At 38.3% G+C, this 18,496-nt stretch overlaps 1 protein-coding gene across 7 annotated transcripts in view; it reads right to left on the reverse strand.

Moving 5' to 3' along the window:
• Positions 1-18,496, reverse strand: part of KAT2B (lysine acetyltransferase 2B) — a 102,369-nt gene that overhangs the window by 5,935 nt on the left and 77,938 nt on the right. For 6 of the 7 annotated variants that reach the window (XM_072726745.1, XM_072726740.1, XM_072726746.1 and 3 more), the window contains exons 11-17: positions 17,850-17,976; positions 10,294-10,404; positions 7,291-7,434; positions 2,557-2,671; positions 794-830; positions 487-550; positions 303-387 (exon numbers count right to left, since the gene is read on the reverse strand). In XM_072726745.1, the coding sequence (XP_072582846.1) occupies positions 303-387; positions 487-550; positions 794-830; positions 2,557-2,671; positions 7,291-7,434; positions 10,294-10,404; positions 17,850-17,976 (683 nt within the window). The remainder of the gene's footprint in view (positions 1-302; positions 388-486; positions 551-793; positions 831-2,556; positions 2,672-7,290; positions 7,435-10,293; positions 10,405-17,849; positions 17,977-18,496) is intronic. The other variant, XM_072726743.1, reaches the window with a different exon arrangement.

Raw genomic sequence — 18,496 nt, forward strand, 5'->3', positions numbered from 1 at the left:
CAAAGTTCTGTCCAAACAGCCGGCTTCACATCTCCTGCTGCGTGCAGTTCCCCACCTGGGCTTTCTGCCTCCAGCGCTGTCGCTGTCGGCTGCAGGCACATCTAAACAACACAGCCACCCCCACCTGTCCTTTATGACTCTGCTCTATACCACTGCCCCTCCGTGGGTGCAGGAATCCCACCACCCAGCACACACCCTACCCTACAACAGAAGAGCACCAATCAACCTCAGCAACCTTTTGTCCCCCACACCGCCATCCAGAGAGTGTTACATCTATACTTAGAAAAGGTTAATGGCATTACCCATGGGGAACCTTATAACTTCATAATATCCCGGAGCTTCTGTTCTCTTCACAGGTTCCATGAAGGGCCAAGCGCTTTGATGGCTCTTGAGTAAAGAAAAAAGTAAGGTATCTAATATGGAAATTCCATGTGGGAAATCATTTCAAAAATATCTGCATGAAGTGAATGAAAAGAAAACACCCACCTTCACCTGCTGGAGGATGCTCTTGAGCGTGCTGTAAAGCTGGTCAGGGTCTTTGGGCTCTTTACTTGAAAGGAAAAGAGTAACAACAGGGAACAATGATTAGTTTTTTGCCCTCTTGCCAGGGGATTCCTATTCCGCTTATTTTTACAAAAACCTAAAATGGGAACCATCCCAGAATTTTTTAACGAAAACTGAAACGTAGCAAGTGCTGTAATGGGTGATTACATGCAGCTTGCCCACTTCCTCTAAGGTGCTGAGAGGAAAGAAAAATCACTTCCCTTCATGTCCTCTCACCCATCTTACTTACCTTTTCTCTTTTCCACTCGGCTTCCAGCCTGTCTCTCCTATATATCAACGAAATTAAACACTAAATGAGAACTGCTTTTGGTCAAGAGAATAACAAAATACTTATCAAAAATAAGATAAATTATAGGCATGCCTCAGTAAAAGTCTATCTCTGGGAAGAGACAGAAATCAACTGCAATTAGTTACTTCCTTCTACAGTTAGCAGCGTGAAACATTTCCAAGACGGCCAACAGCACTTTCTGTTAAGTGTTTTTTAAAGCAGGAACTCCCAACTTTTCAGAGGAAAGCATAAAAAAACAAAGACATCCAGGACTGGGGGTGTATGTATATTTTAAACTCTAAATCAACATTTTTTGCTAATCACCAGGTGAAAGAATTAAACCGTTATTTTTAGGTTAGGACAAACTTTTTCCCGGTCTCTGTTTTATTTGGCAAAGATCCTGCTTTTAATAGAAGATGGTTTAGTGCAGCAGAAAGAAAACACAGCCTAAGTCCAATCGACCTGGACTTGATTTCTTGCTCTCTCCTTAAAAGCTAATTTATTGGGGCAGCCCTGGTGGCTCAGCGGTTTAGCGCCGCCTTCAGCCCAAGGCCTGATCCTGGAGACCCAGGATCGAGTCCCGCATGGGGCTCCCTGCATGGAGCCTGCTTCTCCCTCTGCCTGTGTCTCTGCCTTTCCCTCTCTCTCTCTCTCTCTCTCATGCATAAATAAAAGTCTTAAAAAAAAAAAAAGCAGAAACTTAAAAAAAAAAAAAAAGCTAATTTATCCTAGATCAGTTACTTAACATTTCGCCTCTATAATTTATCAACCTATAAGGCAGATCTCTAAAAATGAGATGCCATCATTCCTTTTGAGAAGAGTGGATGTATGTAAAAAACTAAACAGAAGAATGCCTCGCACACATAGGCATTCAGCAATATGACAGCTATTCTGCCCTTAACAGGGATAATATAGGGGAAGTGAAATTTCTAGGTCTAGAAGTAAAAGTAGTATCTGTTATAGGGTAGCTATCGTATTGAAGGAATATCACTTGCCCAAATAGGGTCTTATTTTTTTTTCTGGAGAACTGTAGTGTGTTTGGTTTTGTGTCGTGTATTAAATCTTCAATATACTAGAAGATCCCGGATTTGAAATGGAAGTGTGGCTACTCAATAGCTTTCAAAAACAGCTATATTACATATTTTCACCAAAGAAGATTCATCTCTAACACTCACAGGTAAGAACCCTTGGAGAAACTACTCGAAAATAGGGAACTCCAAACAAATGATATGTTTTCCAATCATCTTTTTTCGAAATGTGGAGAGAGGAATCTGGCCAAGCAGGGGCCTGTGCGGGCTGCAACGATGACAGCGATGAGCAAGGATGCAAACAGTAACAGGTTTGCAGAGTAGCATGCCTCTGCTTCTCATTCTGACAGCTGCAGGCCATGTGCTCTTTGAGGTCAAAGGACTTAACCATTCTGCAACTCAATTTCCCCATTTGTAAAAGTGGACTTCCCCCCAGGCTATACATAGCCATCTCTAAAAAAATGATGGATATTAACAGCTATGAGACGGGGTCATCTATGTTCTCCTTGATTTGTTTGCACTGAGTAGAGAAAAGACAAAGGGAAAGCACGTCCTCCCTTCTTAAGACTACAAACACCACAGATGGAGACAGGCAAGGCAAAAAGCTCTCCAAATCGCTGCACCCTGGCAATTGTTTCAAACACATCTCAGGGCATCACCAAAAGACTTTGCTTCGAACAAAAGGTCTGTACGTACTAATTCCAGGAATGCTTTCTATTGGGATCTGTCGAACTCCATCTTTGAAACAGGAAAGTCCAGGGTATACTTTTCGAATCTGGGCTTGTTTTCTTTCTATCAGCTTTTTAATGATCTGTAAAGCACAGGAAGAGAACATGTTTATAGTGACAGAGTCTGTGGCATGGATGAAGTCAGTCAACCCAAGAAGTCTTAGTCTCCTAAATAAAGTCTTCATTCAAGACACAAAAAGGGCGAAAGAGTGAAAGCTACTGAACAGGTAAGGTGTGAAAACGTTGCTATGGGTCGCCCCCTCTAGTGGCATTCATACAACCGCCTTTGAATACCTGTCCCCAGCCATCAAAGAAGCCAATATTGAGAAGACACACTGCCCTTAGGGCACACTGTCCTCTTTACCACAGAAGCCAGTTACTGTGCCCTGTCTTCTCTGGGGAACAGCAAAGCAGCCCTGTGCATCAGCTACCCAGCCCAGCTCCGGCCCCGGGATCTCTTCACATTCCCCAACTGGGAACTAACTGTTCCCTTTTGGATTAGAAGGCACACATTATTATTTAAAAATTCCAAGGCATGAGCCCTAACCCATAATGTTTACATCAAAAAAGCAGCTCCAAATTGTTGAGGCAACACAACTCCTGGTGTAAGCAGCCAGGATGGATTAGGGATTTTGGAGAGGTGTTTGTTTTGTACAATAATTCCTAATGTACTAAGGTTACCTATTTCCAAAACAGTGCAGTTTCCCATTTTAAAAAAAAAGAAAATAATTAAAAATAGCTATCCAGAGATTAACTGTCATAACTGCATTTTGGAAAAGAAAAAACAAAACAAGAGAATGAAAGAGAGAGAGAGAAAAAAAAAAAAAAACAGACCATAAGAGACTCTTAACAGTAGAAAACACACTGAGGGTTGATGGAGGTGGTGGTAGGGGGGTGGGTTAGATGGGGGATGGGCATTAAGGAGGACACCTGTTACAAGCACTGGGTGTTGTATGTAAGTGACAAATCACTAAATTCTATTCCCGAAATCAATATTACACTATATGTGAACTAATGAGAATTTAAATACAAATTTGAAGAGAAAAAAAAAAAAAAAAAACCCACTCGGTAGCAGTCCCTAACTGAAAGTGCAAAGGAAAACAAAAATTCCAGTTCCTAACAGCTTGATCTCAAACGTATCATCATTGGTAAAGGCTCCAGCATGAATGCATTTTAATCCTAACAATTAAACAAAGAGCTTCCTAAAGTGAATGGGACTAGTAAAAGTATATTCCTGGTAAATCTAGTTTACTGCTAGATTACAACAGAAATATAATGCAATCTGTTTATATAATTTTAAATGTTCCTGTAGCCACATTTTTTAAAGTAAAAAGTAACCGGTAAAATTGGATCTTAACAACACACTTTTATTTAATCCGTTATGTCCAAAATATTCTTGCTGCACCATATAATCTACAGAAAAAAATGTGTATTTTACATTCTTTTATTCCTAACAAATCTTCAAAATCAGAGTATATTTTATATGTAAGTGCATTTCAATTTCAACTAGCCACATACCAAGTGCTCAAAAGCCATATATAGCTAGTGGCTGTCACTTTGGACAGGATAGATCTAAATGGATGTTCTCCCTTTGTCTATTTGAGTCTAAGTCTTTTTATTTTTTTCAAAAAAGATTTTATTTTGGGGGGGCACCTGGGTTAAGTCGGTTAAGCAACCCCCCCTCCTGATTTCAGTTCAGGTAGTGAATTCAGGGTTGTGGGATCCAGCCCCGCAAGGCATCCAGCTCAATGGAGAATCTGCTTGAGTTTCTCTAACCCTGCCCCCTCCTCCACTAGCACGCATGCACACTCTCTCTTTAAAGAAAAAAAAATTAATCAAAAAAAAAAGAAAAATATTTTTAAGTAATGTCTACACCCAGTGTGGGGCTTGAACTGACAACTCCAAGATCAAGAATTGGATGCTCTTCTGACTGAGCTGGCCAGGCACCCCTCCCCAGTCTAAGTCTTTTGGAAAGAGAATCCCAATGGTAGTCTCTTAATTAAACACCTTTAGAAAATATAATTTTGAATATAATTGTAAAACTTTTTCTCTTTATCAGGGATTTTTCTCAGATGTGATAACCCACCCCAATGGCTTCCATAAACCTTGCGAAGCACCTTGAAAGTGGAGGGATCCTGGTGAGTGACTCATAATGACGTCTTAACCCCTCTGTGCCCCCCACGGTTGCTCTGGAGAAAGGGGACACTTTACTTCTGTTTCAGTCTTTTATCTTTACCTCCTTCGAAAATGTGTCCACTTCTCCATCATGTCATCATCTTTCTTCAGATCCTTCTCCTGTATCATCCCTTCATTTTAGTCTTCCCAAACAGAAGATCTGGGGGGACTCCCCCATCTTTAATATGCTACCAAGTCTTAGCAGGTGTTCTTACAAAGAAATCACATTGGCTGGCCTCACGATTACTTTGGATCCTCCGAATCCAGTCCCTTGTTGTCTCACACTTGGATGAAGATTTGAGAAGTATCCCCTCCCAGCACTCCCCGCCCCACCCCACCCCCGCTCCCACATATATACACTCAACTCCGCTGGCTCATGACCTACTCACACTTTCTCATTTGGTGGCTTTTATCACCAGCACACCTATGATCCTAGCTGCCCATGAATCTACTTATGTTGGATTCTGAATCTTCGCCCATGCTGCTGGGATTTAGCAGGCTTACTACAGTTGAAAACATATTTCCCATGAAGACACCTCTAATGATGCTAGGCCCCTATGGAACCCACTCTCCCCTTGGAGTCAACACTCACAAAGTGGCCCGCAACTCCCCGCTCCCCTGTCCAACTGTACTAGCTTTCTCTCTCCATCTCTACTAGCCACAACCACAACTTACTCTGCTCTTGCATGCTTTCAGGGGCCAGGAAAGCCCTCCATATACAAATAACTTATTTGTTACTATCATTAGTCCCTGTCTTTGGCTTTTGGGTTTTCAAAAGTTGGAATAAAGACCCTTGTGAAAATCATTTGAATTCTGTGGAAGAAGATCCTACACAATATTTTATTATGGTGACTTCAGGTTTCTTTGAAAAAAACTAGGTTCACAGCTAGCTCCCAGCCTCCATCATCTATTCAGGGGTGGGTGTTAAGGCTGGAGGCAAACAGGGAAGGTGAGGAGAGAGGGAGATGAGATCCAAGAGGAGAGGAGAGGAGAAAGAGGAAGGGGAGGAAGCATTATCTTCTAAACAACTGACTGCTTTTGCTAGCTATTTGTGGCTTCCCCCTGTACGTGGTAAGAGCTAACAGATCTGGACTAGGCGAATCTGCAGGGGAATCCTGCTCTCTGCTTCCACCAAAGATGCATGGGTGCTGTCAGAGGAGGAAGGAGGGAAGGGCAGCTGACTGCCTGGTGATGGCTCTAGTTGGCCAGCAACCCCTCATGCTGAACACAGAGCTGTTGAATACAGACCTGCTCATTAAACTCTAGAGAACAATGAAGAAAGCTAGCTCTTGAGAAAGAGACAGAGAAAGGAGGCTGCTGTGTTTTTATTAACTCTCCAAGTACCCTATTTGGAATTCTCTCTAAGGCTGGCATCTCTGAGCAAGACACAACAAAGGTTGTTTTTATTTTCTATACCCACCCCCCCCCCCAGAAAAAAAGGCTTTCACTCACATTCATAAGAACAAGCCTGGCCTTCCCCTCTTCCCCTTTAAAAAAAAAGGGAAATATTTATTGAGCACCTACTATGCACCAGACCCTGTGTATGGAGTTTTATGCCTGTTATGTCAATGATGTCTGACAAACAACTAAGAATTGGGATTAAGGGACATTAGTAGAAACCAGAAAACAAAGATGGGTTGAAGACAGATGTCTTTTTCAGTTATTTGCTAGAGAAAAAGGACACTAGAGTGAATAACGAGGTATAAAGTGGAATTGATGAGGGATGTCACAGCCTCAAAGCCCATTGCTGAACTCCAACAAACTAGGGGTAGCAAGAAGGTGATCCTGGGCTTAACATAAAATTCATTCATTTAATAAACAGCCTCTTCACCCTCCCCAATTATGCTCTTTTTATGGTCTTTTCTTCTGTCTTAGACAAATGTAAAATTACCATGTTGTCATATCTATCAACCTGTCCTCTCACTGTTCCTCTTTTTGTTTATATGCATAAAAGACCTCACCCCAAAATCAGATAACAAGTCACTGAATTCCTAGAAATACAGGCCTTCAGAAGTTGCAATGTTAAAAGCAGACATGAATAAACCCTGAGATAAATACCTACATAAGAGGATAAATAACAAAAATCAAGTAAGTGGAACAAACTCGTGCTAAAGAAGTTCAAAGGAGAAACTGAACACAGGCCGCAGCATTCCAATTTGTGTGTGTGTTGGGAGAGTGAGGGGAGTAATGTATTAAGACCAGGCTTAAAGCATCAGTAATGACTTTTAGAGACGAGTTTAGATAAGCCAAGAGGGAAATTTGGGAAGGGTCGATGAGGCTAGAGTGTAAAAGGTCTTGAAGGTACAAGTTTTGTGTTTTACACAAATTTAACAAGTGTTGACCCTTTTAGGAATGGTGCCTAGAGAGGAAACAGATCAAGGATACCATCAAAGAAGAAATCTATACAAACCACAGCAAACTGAAATTATGATATGCAGTAGAGCCATCCGCACAGCCCAGAGATGCACAACTCACCCAAAGAAGACTGGCCTGCATGGAAAGGAAGAGGAGTTGGTCACATGTTTACCTCCTTTTGCTTCTTAATGATGACAGAAAATTCTGTGTATGGGATCCGGGGATTTAGCTCACATCCCATTAAAGTGGCCCCTTCATAATCCTTGATGTAGCCAACATATTTGGTTTTAGGTATTTTAATTTCTTTGGAGAAACCCTGAAAAGCAAATAAATTCATTCATAATGGCTGTTGTGCATCAAATTTCTACTGCATGTAAACCATATGGTAGGCAGCAAAGTACACTTCTTTCAAGTTGTCATCATACCATTCTGGAAAGGATTAACATGAAACCCCTCTGTGGAGTTCAGAAACATTAAAATCAAACTGTGCAAACAGGAAGACATTAAAATAATCCTAGTAAATCACTAAATGATTTTTAACAGAATTAATATAAGATTGAGTTTTATATTAAACTGCACAATTTGGGCAGCCCCAGCGGCTCAGTGGTTTAGCGCCGCCTTCAGCCCAGGGCCTGATCCTGGAGACCCGGGATCAAGTCCCATGTCCGGCTCCCTGCATGGAGCCTGCTTCTCCCTCTGCTTGTGTCTCTCCCTGTCTCTCTCTCTCATTCTCTCTCTCTCTAATAAATAAAAAAAAAAATCTTAAAAAAATAAAATTAAATAAATAATAAACTGCACAATTTCTCCCAAACTGGGAAGGGGACCCCAGGATTCTCAACAAATCAAAACTGATCTAAGTTCTGAAAGAAAAGCTTATCAAAAAAATATAATAATTAGGGGTGCCTGCCTGGTTCAGTCAGTATAGCATTCAACTCTCTCTCCCCCCCCCCCTTTTTTTTTAAGATTTTATTTATTTGAGAGAGCAAGAGAGTGTGAGAGAGAGCAGGGTCAGGGGCAGAGGGAGAAAGAAACCCAAGCAGACTCCATATTGAGCACAAAGCCTGATGTGGGACTTGATCTCATGACCCTGAATTCACAACCTAAGCTGCTTAACTAACTGAACCTCCCAGGCATCCCAGAGCATAATACTCTTGATCTTAGGGTTGTGAGTTGAAGCCCCACTTTAAGTATGGAAATTACTTAAAAATAAAATCTTTAAAAAAAAAAATATATATATATATATGTATATATAATAATTAGAACTTTGATGTTGAGGAAATGAAACCCCTACTGTATAGGCAAAAACTTCTAGACCATCATAATGTATAGTTGTGTAACACTTACTTGCAATATATTCATTTATATAGTTTAATCTGCAATAACCTGGTGCTATGGGGCATATATTCATATATTTATAATATAAACATAATTTTCCTTATAGTACCTATTTCAGTTCTTTACAGTAAGTTATTTTGGAATCCAGAACTGTCATCAGCAGTTTCCTGCCTCCCTTTCAGCAAAAACTGATTTTCCAAGCAATCATTGCCATCATCCTCAAAGAGGACTACAGACAAGTTATTTAAGAACCATAACCAATTTCCTATTTTTTTAACTTAAATTCAATTTGCCAACATATAGTATAATACCCAGTGCTCATCCCATCAAGTCATGACTGATTTTCAAGCTTCACAAGACATTTGCAGTCTAAGCTGACACTCAAAACTTCAGTTGACAATCCCAATGAGTTCTCCCTAATGAGTTTTATTATAAAAGTCAGAGACACATCCCAAAGAATGAGAAGAAAACAAATAGATTAACTATCTGATATCAGAGGAGGAAAAACTCTCTAGTCACATAAAACTTATTAAAAAAAAAAGATAATAGATTTTATGTAATGAAATATTTAAAACTCTGTACACATCAAAAGTCATAGCAATGTTGAAACAACTGACAAATGGGAGAAAAATCATAAAAGGTTGATATCCTCATATACAAAGAGTTCTCATAAATCAATGTTGTATACTTATAATGTACACTTAATATAAGAAACACCCGAATGTCCTAAAACTATAGTATTGGTTTAATGAATTATTTTCTAATTATACCATAAAACTTCAGAGAACCATCAAAAATTATATAAATGATAATCAGAAAGTTATTAAATTACATATAATATGAGCCAAGCTTTATATTTATATATATATATAATATACATATATATATATATACACACACACACATGAACACACACATAGAACAATTGTTAGAAGGGTATATATATCAAAACATTAACAGTAAATCTCTATGGGTGGTAGAAGTACAAGTGATTTTTCTTCATTCTGCATTACTGTGTCTTCCAAAATTTCTACAATAACTTTACTTTTGTAGTTAGAAAACGAAATGAAAATGTTTAGGAATTATAAAGCACTATTTAAAAAGAAATGCAAAAAAAAATAAAATAAAAAATAATAAAAAGAAATGCAGCTGGGGCCACTGGGTGGCTCAGTGGTTGAGTGTCTGCCTTTGGCTCAGGTCATGATCCTGGGGTCCTGGGATCGAGTCTCACATCGGGTTCCCCACAGGAAGCCTGCTTCTTCTTCTGCCTATGTCTCTGCCTCTCTCTCTCTGTGTCTCTCATGAATACATAAATAAAATCTTTATTAAAAAATGCAGCCAGAGAATAAGCGTTAAAGAGTTGAGCTGAAAACTTCTGGTAAGAAAGGACAAAGACAGCCAAGCTCCTAGCCTGCTGCATGCTGCCAAAGGACTGTCAGGAGCCCTTCATAAACTTCAGAATTTTCTTTCTGCTGTGATAAATGGTAGCTTTCCAGAGACTGAATCTATTTCTCTCATTCACGAAGAACTCTACTCACCTAGCCTGGGAACTTCTCCTTAGTCTGGGGATACCATGTTTTAGAATTCCAGAATGCAGTATTATACTTCATTTATAGATGGCATTCATTCATTCACTCAAAAAATATTTATTTAGTACTTACTATGTACTGGTCATACCCTTTACTACAATCTGAAGCTTACTCTTAAGGATTAAAAAATAAATGTATGTCCTTCTTTTAAGTAGAAAATTCTAGGGGAAATACTTATTTGGATGAAGGCTAACCTAAGTACATATTAAGAAAAGAAATGACAGAACAGGGCTGCACAGTGAAAAACTTACCTGTTTCTTGAAATAACCAATAGCATATTCATCTGCATATGTAAGGAAGTTCAGGATATCATGTTTTATATGATATTCTTTCAAGTGATTCATCAGGTGTGTTCCATAGCCCTATGTAGAAGTTAGTATACAGATAAATATATTAGGTTCTGGAGAAAAGACATTCTTACAAATTCACTGGGAAATGTTGGCAAATTTAGGAGTTGCTACTTTGATATATTTTACCAATATAACACTAACACCCTTTCTTGCATTCCTGAACTTTGAAAATGACCTATAAAACCAAAAAATTCAAAATCCTTGAATTGAGATAATAATCATCATCTTAAAATACAAGTTTCTGGTTCTTTGAAAATAACACACCAAGGCTATAAGCTGCTGGTTCAATCCTAAAGAGTATGTGCTGAATATTAATAAAGAAGTTTAGGGAGTTAATATTGATTATGATTTCTGCTTATCTTTAAAGTATTTGAGAACTGAGATGCAAAGAGCAATATAAATGAAAAGTGCTAATCCTTATTAGAATATTAACTAACCTAAGGGTTTCCTGAATGTGTATACAACACTAGCAACCCTTCCAAGGAAATGTATCGTTATCACATACACAGGATTTCCATCTTTGTCTTATCAGGCTTTTCCAAGCAAGGTCAAAGAAATCCAGAATCTCTGAGTGAGCCAGAAGATATAAAGAAATAAGACAGTGAACAATATTAAATAAATTAATGGCTGAAATATGAAAAAAAAATGCAAGTACCAGGTTTTTTAGTGACATACAAAGGTTAGAGAAAATCTATAAATTTAAAGTGATTGTTTTAGAACCTCTTTAAAAGAGGTAAAAGTATATTCAAACATCCAGACACAAATACCTTCACACAAATATTTTAGAATTTGGTGACAACTTTTCTAAAGAACTCAAAATGTGCTTACAGGTATGATCTCATGGAACTGCAGTAGACAGGGGGAGAAGGATTTGTTCTCACTATCCCATGTGATGCTAGAAGTCTTCTGCCATCTATACTAAAAAGGTGAGCTGTTAGAATCCTCCAGTATAGGGTGATCCCTTGGTCTTTAGATAGACCAGTTCATTTTCAGGGATTGTTATGGTTGAAAAATCATTCCTAAAGTTTATCTGAGGTCTGACCCCTTGTTATTCCTACTAATTGACCTTATTCTACTCTTAGAGTAACAAAGACTCATTCCTGCTCTTAACAACTCTTCAAGCCCTTTAAGACCATACTCTCTCATGCCCATCCCTACCTCCCAAACCCTAAGTGAAATAGAGGTTTCAGCTGTTTCTTAAAGGCATGATTGGAAGACCCCTTATTAATCTAATCACTCTTTTCGGGGCTTTATCTGGTGTAACAATGCCCTTCAAAAGCATGGAAGGACTAGACATAATAATAATTAGGGGATGGTCTGCCTGGTAAATAGGAGAACAGTATTAACAGCTCATTATTCTAGAAGTTATTCTTCCATTGATGTTACCCAAGGACATTTTAGCTTTTCCCAAACATTTCACAATACTAATATATTCTTAGTTTCAATAAAACTTGGATAAAAAGAGGAACAAAATGTCTCTCTTCTTGAGGAGATGGTAAAATGGGAAAAATAAACATATAAATACATAATAACAGTATAGAGCTGTGCTGTTAAATATGGTAGCCAGTAGCCACATCTGGTTTTGAGCAATGGAAATGTGACCAGCCTAAAGAGAGATGTACTAGAGTGTATAAAATACACATCAGGGGAAAAAAAATAAAATAAAAACACCTCGGTAACATTTTATCCTCAGTAACATTTTATCCTTATTACATGTTGAAATGACAATATTTTGGACATATCAGGTTAAATCAAAAATATCAAAATTAATTTCACCTATTTATTTTTACTTTTTAAAATATGGCTACTAGAAAATGTGGCTTGCATTTGAGACTCAAGATATATTTCTATTGTGTAACATTGGTGTAGAGTGATGTATTTGTACTTAAAATGCAAAAAAGTACAAGTCGGCTAAGCACCTGACTCTTGATTTCGGCTCAGGTCATGATCTGAGAGTTGTTAAGCTTCAGCCCCATGAGAGGCTACACACTGGGTGTGGAGCCTGCTTAAGATTCTCTCTCTACTTCTGCACTTACCTCTCTCTTTCTTAAAAAAAAAAAAAAAAATACAGAAAAAGGCTTTAAGATAACTAAGAGGGGGAAGGAGGAGGGTATAGAAGGAAAATAACAAGTTTAAGCTAGGCCTTAAGAGTTTGTCCAATGGAAAACAAGGTAAGAAGATAGATTGGAAATCTAAATGTATAGAAAAATAAACCTATACATAAGTATTATAAAAAGATACTGGAAAGTGGATTTATAATGTAAGGATACAAAAAGGCTTCCTTAAAAATTACAAAATGCAAAAGCATAAAGGAAAAAACTGATTATTATGTAGATTACTTCAAATTTTAAAACTCCTTAAAGATATTATAAACAATTCAAAATACTATAAACAAAAGACAAATGACAAATTGAGAGGGCACAACTGTTAACACATATTACAAAGATTTAATATCTTCTATGAGATCAGTACAAAAATGGAAAGACATCCTAAAAGAAAAATTGTCAAAGGCGGAAACAGACAGTAAATATTACCAACAAAAATACATAAGATGCTCGACCTCAACAGTAATTAGAGCTCTCCATCAAGAGATGTGATATTTCAGTCAACCTTATGCAACCATCTTTAAGGTTGATGGTACCCGGGATGCCTGGGTGGCTCAGCAGTTGAGTGTCTGCCTTTGGCTCAGGGTGTAATTGCAGTCCTGGGATCAAGTCCCGTATCGGGCTTCCCACAGGGAGCCTGCTTCTCCCTCTGCCTGTGTCTCTGTGTGTCTCTCATGAATAAATAAGTAAAATCTTAAAAAAAAAATGATGGTACCCAGTGAGTTTCAGTAGAGTCAGGAAACAGTACCCTCTAAAACCACTGGTGAAAATGTAAATTGGTAAACCCATGAGAAGGGCAATCTGGAAATACTTTTTTTTTTTACATTTAGACCAGTCATATTCAATCCTGCAGCAATTTCACTTCTCAGTGTCCAGAAAAACATTTCCAAAGAGATCACTGTTTTGTGACAGAAAACAACTATAAATTAGCATAAATATCTTCAATAGGAGATGATTGTATGAATTATGGTACTTCCATATTATGAAATATTATAGAAAAAGCATAAAATAGCTCTACATCAGGAGTATCTAATAGAAATTTCTGCACTGATGGAAATGTTCTTTATCTCTGCTATCCAACATGGTGGCCGTATTGGAAGGGAGAGTGAAATTTTTGTTGTACCTGAAAATGTATTTATCAGTGTAAATGAAAATGATTTTTAAAGAAAATGAAAAAAAATCAAAAAAAGAGAGAACTGCATGTGCATAGAAGAGCATTATCTAGGAATTATTTTTTTTTTTTTTAATCTAGGAATTATTAAGAAAAGTGCCTTCTGGGGAGCCTGGGTAACTCAATTGGTTAAGCATCTGACTTTTTTTCTTCAAGTTTTATTTATTTACTTTTTTTTTTTTTTTTAAGATTTTACTTATTTATTCATGAGAGACACAGAGTGAGGCAGAGACACAGGCAAAGGGAGAAGCAGGCTCCCATGGGGATCTTGATGTGGAACTCCATCATAGGACCCTGGGATCTCAATCTGAGCCAAAGGCAGACACTCAGCCACTGAGCCACCCAGGTGCCCCTCATTTATTTAGAGAGAAAGAAAGAGCAGGTGGAAGGGGCAGAGCAAGAGGGAGAGAGAGACTCTCAGATTCCATGCTGAGCACAGAGCCCAACACGGGCTCGATCTCACAACCCTGGGACCATGACCTGAGCCAAATTCTAAGTGTCGGACTTTGACTAAACCACCCAGATGCCCTCCAGCTCTTGACTTCCACTCAGGTGATATCTCAGGGTTGTGGGATCAAGCCCCGCATCAGCGCGTGCTGGGGGTGGAGCCTGCTTAAGAGTCTCTCTCTCCTTCTGCCCGTCTTCTGTCTCTAAAAAGGTTAAAAAAAAAAAAAAAAAAGGAAGAAAGAAAGAAAGAAAAATGACCTTTTGACTAAACTCACTAACAGAGACATGGTTCATGGAAGGGAGCTAGGTTTTGTTCCATTTTGTAAGGAGTTAACAGATTATAAATTTTCTACCCTCTGCCCACAATCCAATGATTTTTCTCTTTAAGAACAATGATTCTTTTGTAAATAGCTTCTCAAAACCTGCTTGAGATATTTTGCATCAGTGGCCACTAATTTGTCACTCTCCAAAGAAATTTTGCAGATTCTATTCGCTTGAGAGTACAATCTATATCCTTTAACTTGAATCCTCTATCTAGTATGATTGGCAGTAGTGGTAACTTAAATATTTCCTTGGTTAAAGAGACATTAGAAATATTAAGATTATTATATGCAAATGTTTAATTTTCACCTAGAAACATTTTTCTTTGTATGCCTTCAGTTCTTCTTTTTTTTTTTCTCTTTTAAAACATTTTTTGCGGGTAGGAAGCATAAAAGTGGGGAAGAGAGGGACAGAGAGAGAGGCAGAAGACTGCCCACTGAGCAGCAAGCCAGATGGAGGGCTGGATCCCAGGACCCAGAGATCCTGACCTGAGAAGGCAGATGCTCAACCGACTGAACCACACCCCTCCCTTATATTTTTTTCTTTTTGTTTTTTAAAGTAGGCTCCACACCCAGTGTGAACCCAATGTAGGTCTTGAACTCAATGACTCTGAGACCAAGACCTGAACTGAAATCAAGAGTCAAGTGCTCAAACGACTAAGCAACTCAGGCACTCCCTATATACCTTTATTTTTAACTATCACCAAAGGGTTTCTTTCCTAAATCCATCTAGCAACTTCGATGTTTAAATTTTTTTTTACGATATTGGGGTGCCTGGGTGGCTCAGTGGGAAGTCTGCTTGTCCCTCTCTCTCTGCCCCTCCTCATGCTTGCTCTCAAATAAATAAAATCTTTAAAAAATAAAAAATATTTATTATAATATATAAATATTAGTTATGTAACTTTAAATTTATATAATTTCAAATCCAAATAGTTCTTAGATAACAAGCTAATTCTAAAACCAGGTGATGAGTTTTTCAAGTAAATTCTGAAATGTTATCTTGTGTGTGCTTTGAGCAAGAAAATTCACATACAAACTTCTTTAAAGCATTCACAGGAATTTATACATAAGCCTGCCTCTCTAAACTGAGTGGATAGAAATTCTAAAGCAACATTTAGGCATGATAACATATTAAATAAAAATATAAAACCTCCACTTATGAGTTTGACGTTTTTTTCCAAATAGGTGCCACCAGCACTGGCTTTCATCAAACTTAACCATTCCATTCAGTTGTGAAAGACTAATCTTCATTTTCTAGAACTACAGTTTCAAATCATTTACAAAAATGTAGCTTTTTTCTAGTTCTTCCTACTGAGTTTGTAATGTTTGGCCACCTTCCTGCAAGTCTTTAGAAAATTACATGGTTTGGGAGGAAAAAAAAAGAAAATTGCCCTTCTGGGAAGTAATAAGACAAAGCAACCAATTCATATTAAATACCTTTAGTTTTCCTCTGGTATCCCTAAAAGTGTCCAAGTCAACCTTAATCAACCTCTCCAAACAAGGTGCTTGGTGTAGCTTTCTCTGAAAACAAAAATTTTGCAACCTTTTTCTGAAATTATAAACCAAGGACATATTTTCCAGCTCCCTCTCCCTATGAAAAGCCAAACAAATTTTCCTTTTAAGCAAGTTTCTAAAGTCTGGACACTTGAATTGTTTTTCACTTTGGCTAGGGAAAAATAAGAAAGTGATAAGCATAGCAACAGCACCATCTAAAGACACACTGTCAGAATTTCTTGTAAAAATGCCAGACATCAGTTTCAAGCAAGTCTGGGCTCTCACCTTCCCCAGTCAGAATGACAGACGTATGACTGATGGATTTTGTTTATCCTTGGATGCTTAGTACTATGAGTCAAAGACAAAAAGCCCCATTTGTGCTTTGTGAAAAGAAATCACAGCAGCTATAATAGGCATCGTGAGTAGGGTAAAAGCTGTTAATGAAAACAGAAGTGCCGGCAGCACTGGCTGTAGCCCTCAAGCAAAGAATGATTCCTTCCAGTGACTTACTATTACTTTTTATAAATGACACTGCTTCGTTGCAGCTGGAGAAAGCAACCACATCCCCAGACCTGTACTGCCCAATATGAGAACCACTGGCCACATGTGCCCAGTGAGCACCAGAAATGTGGCTAGTCCAAATTGAGATGCACTGTAGTGTTAAATACACCCCACATTCTAGAGACTTAATACAAAACAAAGAATATAAAATGTCTTATTAGTAATTCTCTGTGACATCAAGTACCTGCTGTTATAAGGGCACTACTTTGGTTACTGTGGGTAAAATAAAATGTTTTCAAAACTAATTTAGCCCATTTCCTTTCTTTCTTTCTTTCTTTCTTTCTTTCTTTCTTTCTTTTTCTTTTCTTTTTTTCTTTTCTTTTCTTTCTTCTTTCTTTCTTTCTTTCTTTCAACGTAGCTACTAGAAAACTTAAAATTACACACGTGGCTCACATTTGCAGGTGACATTGTATTTCATTAGGTAACGGGGCCTTAGACCTTCCGGTCATTTTTCTCAGCAGCTATCTAATCCTGAGCTACTAATCTTTCTACCATTTGCCCTAGTTTTGCATGATACTGTTTAGAGTTCCCAAAATACCAAATGAATAATAGTTTAACCAGACATTTCCTGGTTCCACTTTCCTAAAAGGCAGCAGAGCAGAACACAACTACACTAGACCAGAGGTCTTTCTGCCAACAGGGAGTCTACAGTTTATCCCAGTCATACTGCAACACCAATTGCAGTTTCAATAAAACAGCCTACCTCCTGGGGAGGAAGGGACCAGTGCCAAGGACAATTGGAAAGGTAAATTAGCCATGAGCGCGTGCACACACAGACACAGACACACACACACACACACACACACACACACATAGACCAAAACACCCTCACATTCCAAATCCTGCATGAATACTTCTAAAATTTAGTCATACATTTTTTCAAAATTTTCATGACTCCCTTTATAGAATTTCTTTAGCCCTTGACCCACTTTAGGGACAAAGTCATAACACATCTTTCTTAAGCGTAAGACATCTATATCATGTAACCTGCATCACACCATATCCTTTCTCATGGTTCAGTGTCACTAGCTGGTGTGTGTACATGTATGCATATGTAAATTAAGCAACAGTGAGATTTCTTTTCAAACCTCCCTTCACTTGTCATTGACTATACTTTAGTTACATTTGGGGCTGTGTGGTGTCCTTGTGCCCAACCTGACCTATTGGGATGTGGAACCGTTTGTTCTCTTCACACACATACACAGACATTTGCAGCAAGAGGATTCTTCTCACAAAGTCCTGAACTCCACCTCAAACCTTCTACAGACATGGCAAAGACAGATCTGACTAAGCTCTATGCACTAAAGTGAGAAGCACCACATTCTGCTTTTCTTCTAACACCTTGGGGGTTACCCTTACCTTGACTTGCTCATTTGAGGTTACAGCACAGAATACAATCTCTGTGAATCCTTGGGATGGGAACATACGGAAGCAGATACCACCAATGACACGGCCATCTTTAATTAGGGCAAGGGTTTTGTGTTTCCTGAAAGAACAAGATTATGGCAAAGTTTTACACCTATTTCAGTTACATTAAAATACTTTTTGGAGTGTTCCTTATCAACCAAACAGGAAAGGAGGAGAATGTCCTTACTGAGTTTCTATGGAAGGCTCCTCTATCTAGACACTATCTCAGTAGAACATTCTTAATGTAAACTTTTTAGAGCAAGCTTGCCTGGGCAAGATTTCATTTATCAGGGCGTTCAGCAGAACAAAATGTCAGCCACCTAAGAAGGGTCTGAGGTTTATAAAGAACAAAATATGTGTTGAGATTCTGACTGGTACTGGAATGGCAGTACACCCACTGCCAAGGGACCCACAAGGGAGGGAAAGCACTGCCACAGACAAATGTGGCTTTATGGACATGGACATATGTTTCTGAAGGGTTTACTCTGATTCAAAAATATTACAGAAACATTATGGAAAAGAATACAAAATCCACACATATAATTTGCTGAAACCTCCAATATAGAATCCTGTCAGAACTTCTGTCTAAAGTGTCACTC

The sequence above is a fragment of the Vulpes vulpes genome, chromosome 11 (genome assembly GCF_048418805.1).
Source record: "Vulpes vulpes isolate BD-2025 chromosome 11, VulVul3, whole genome shotgun sequence".
Classification (NCBI taxonomy): domain Eukaryota; kingdom Metazoa; phylum Chordata; class Mammalia; order Carnivora; family Canidae; genus Vulpes; species Vulpes vulpes.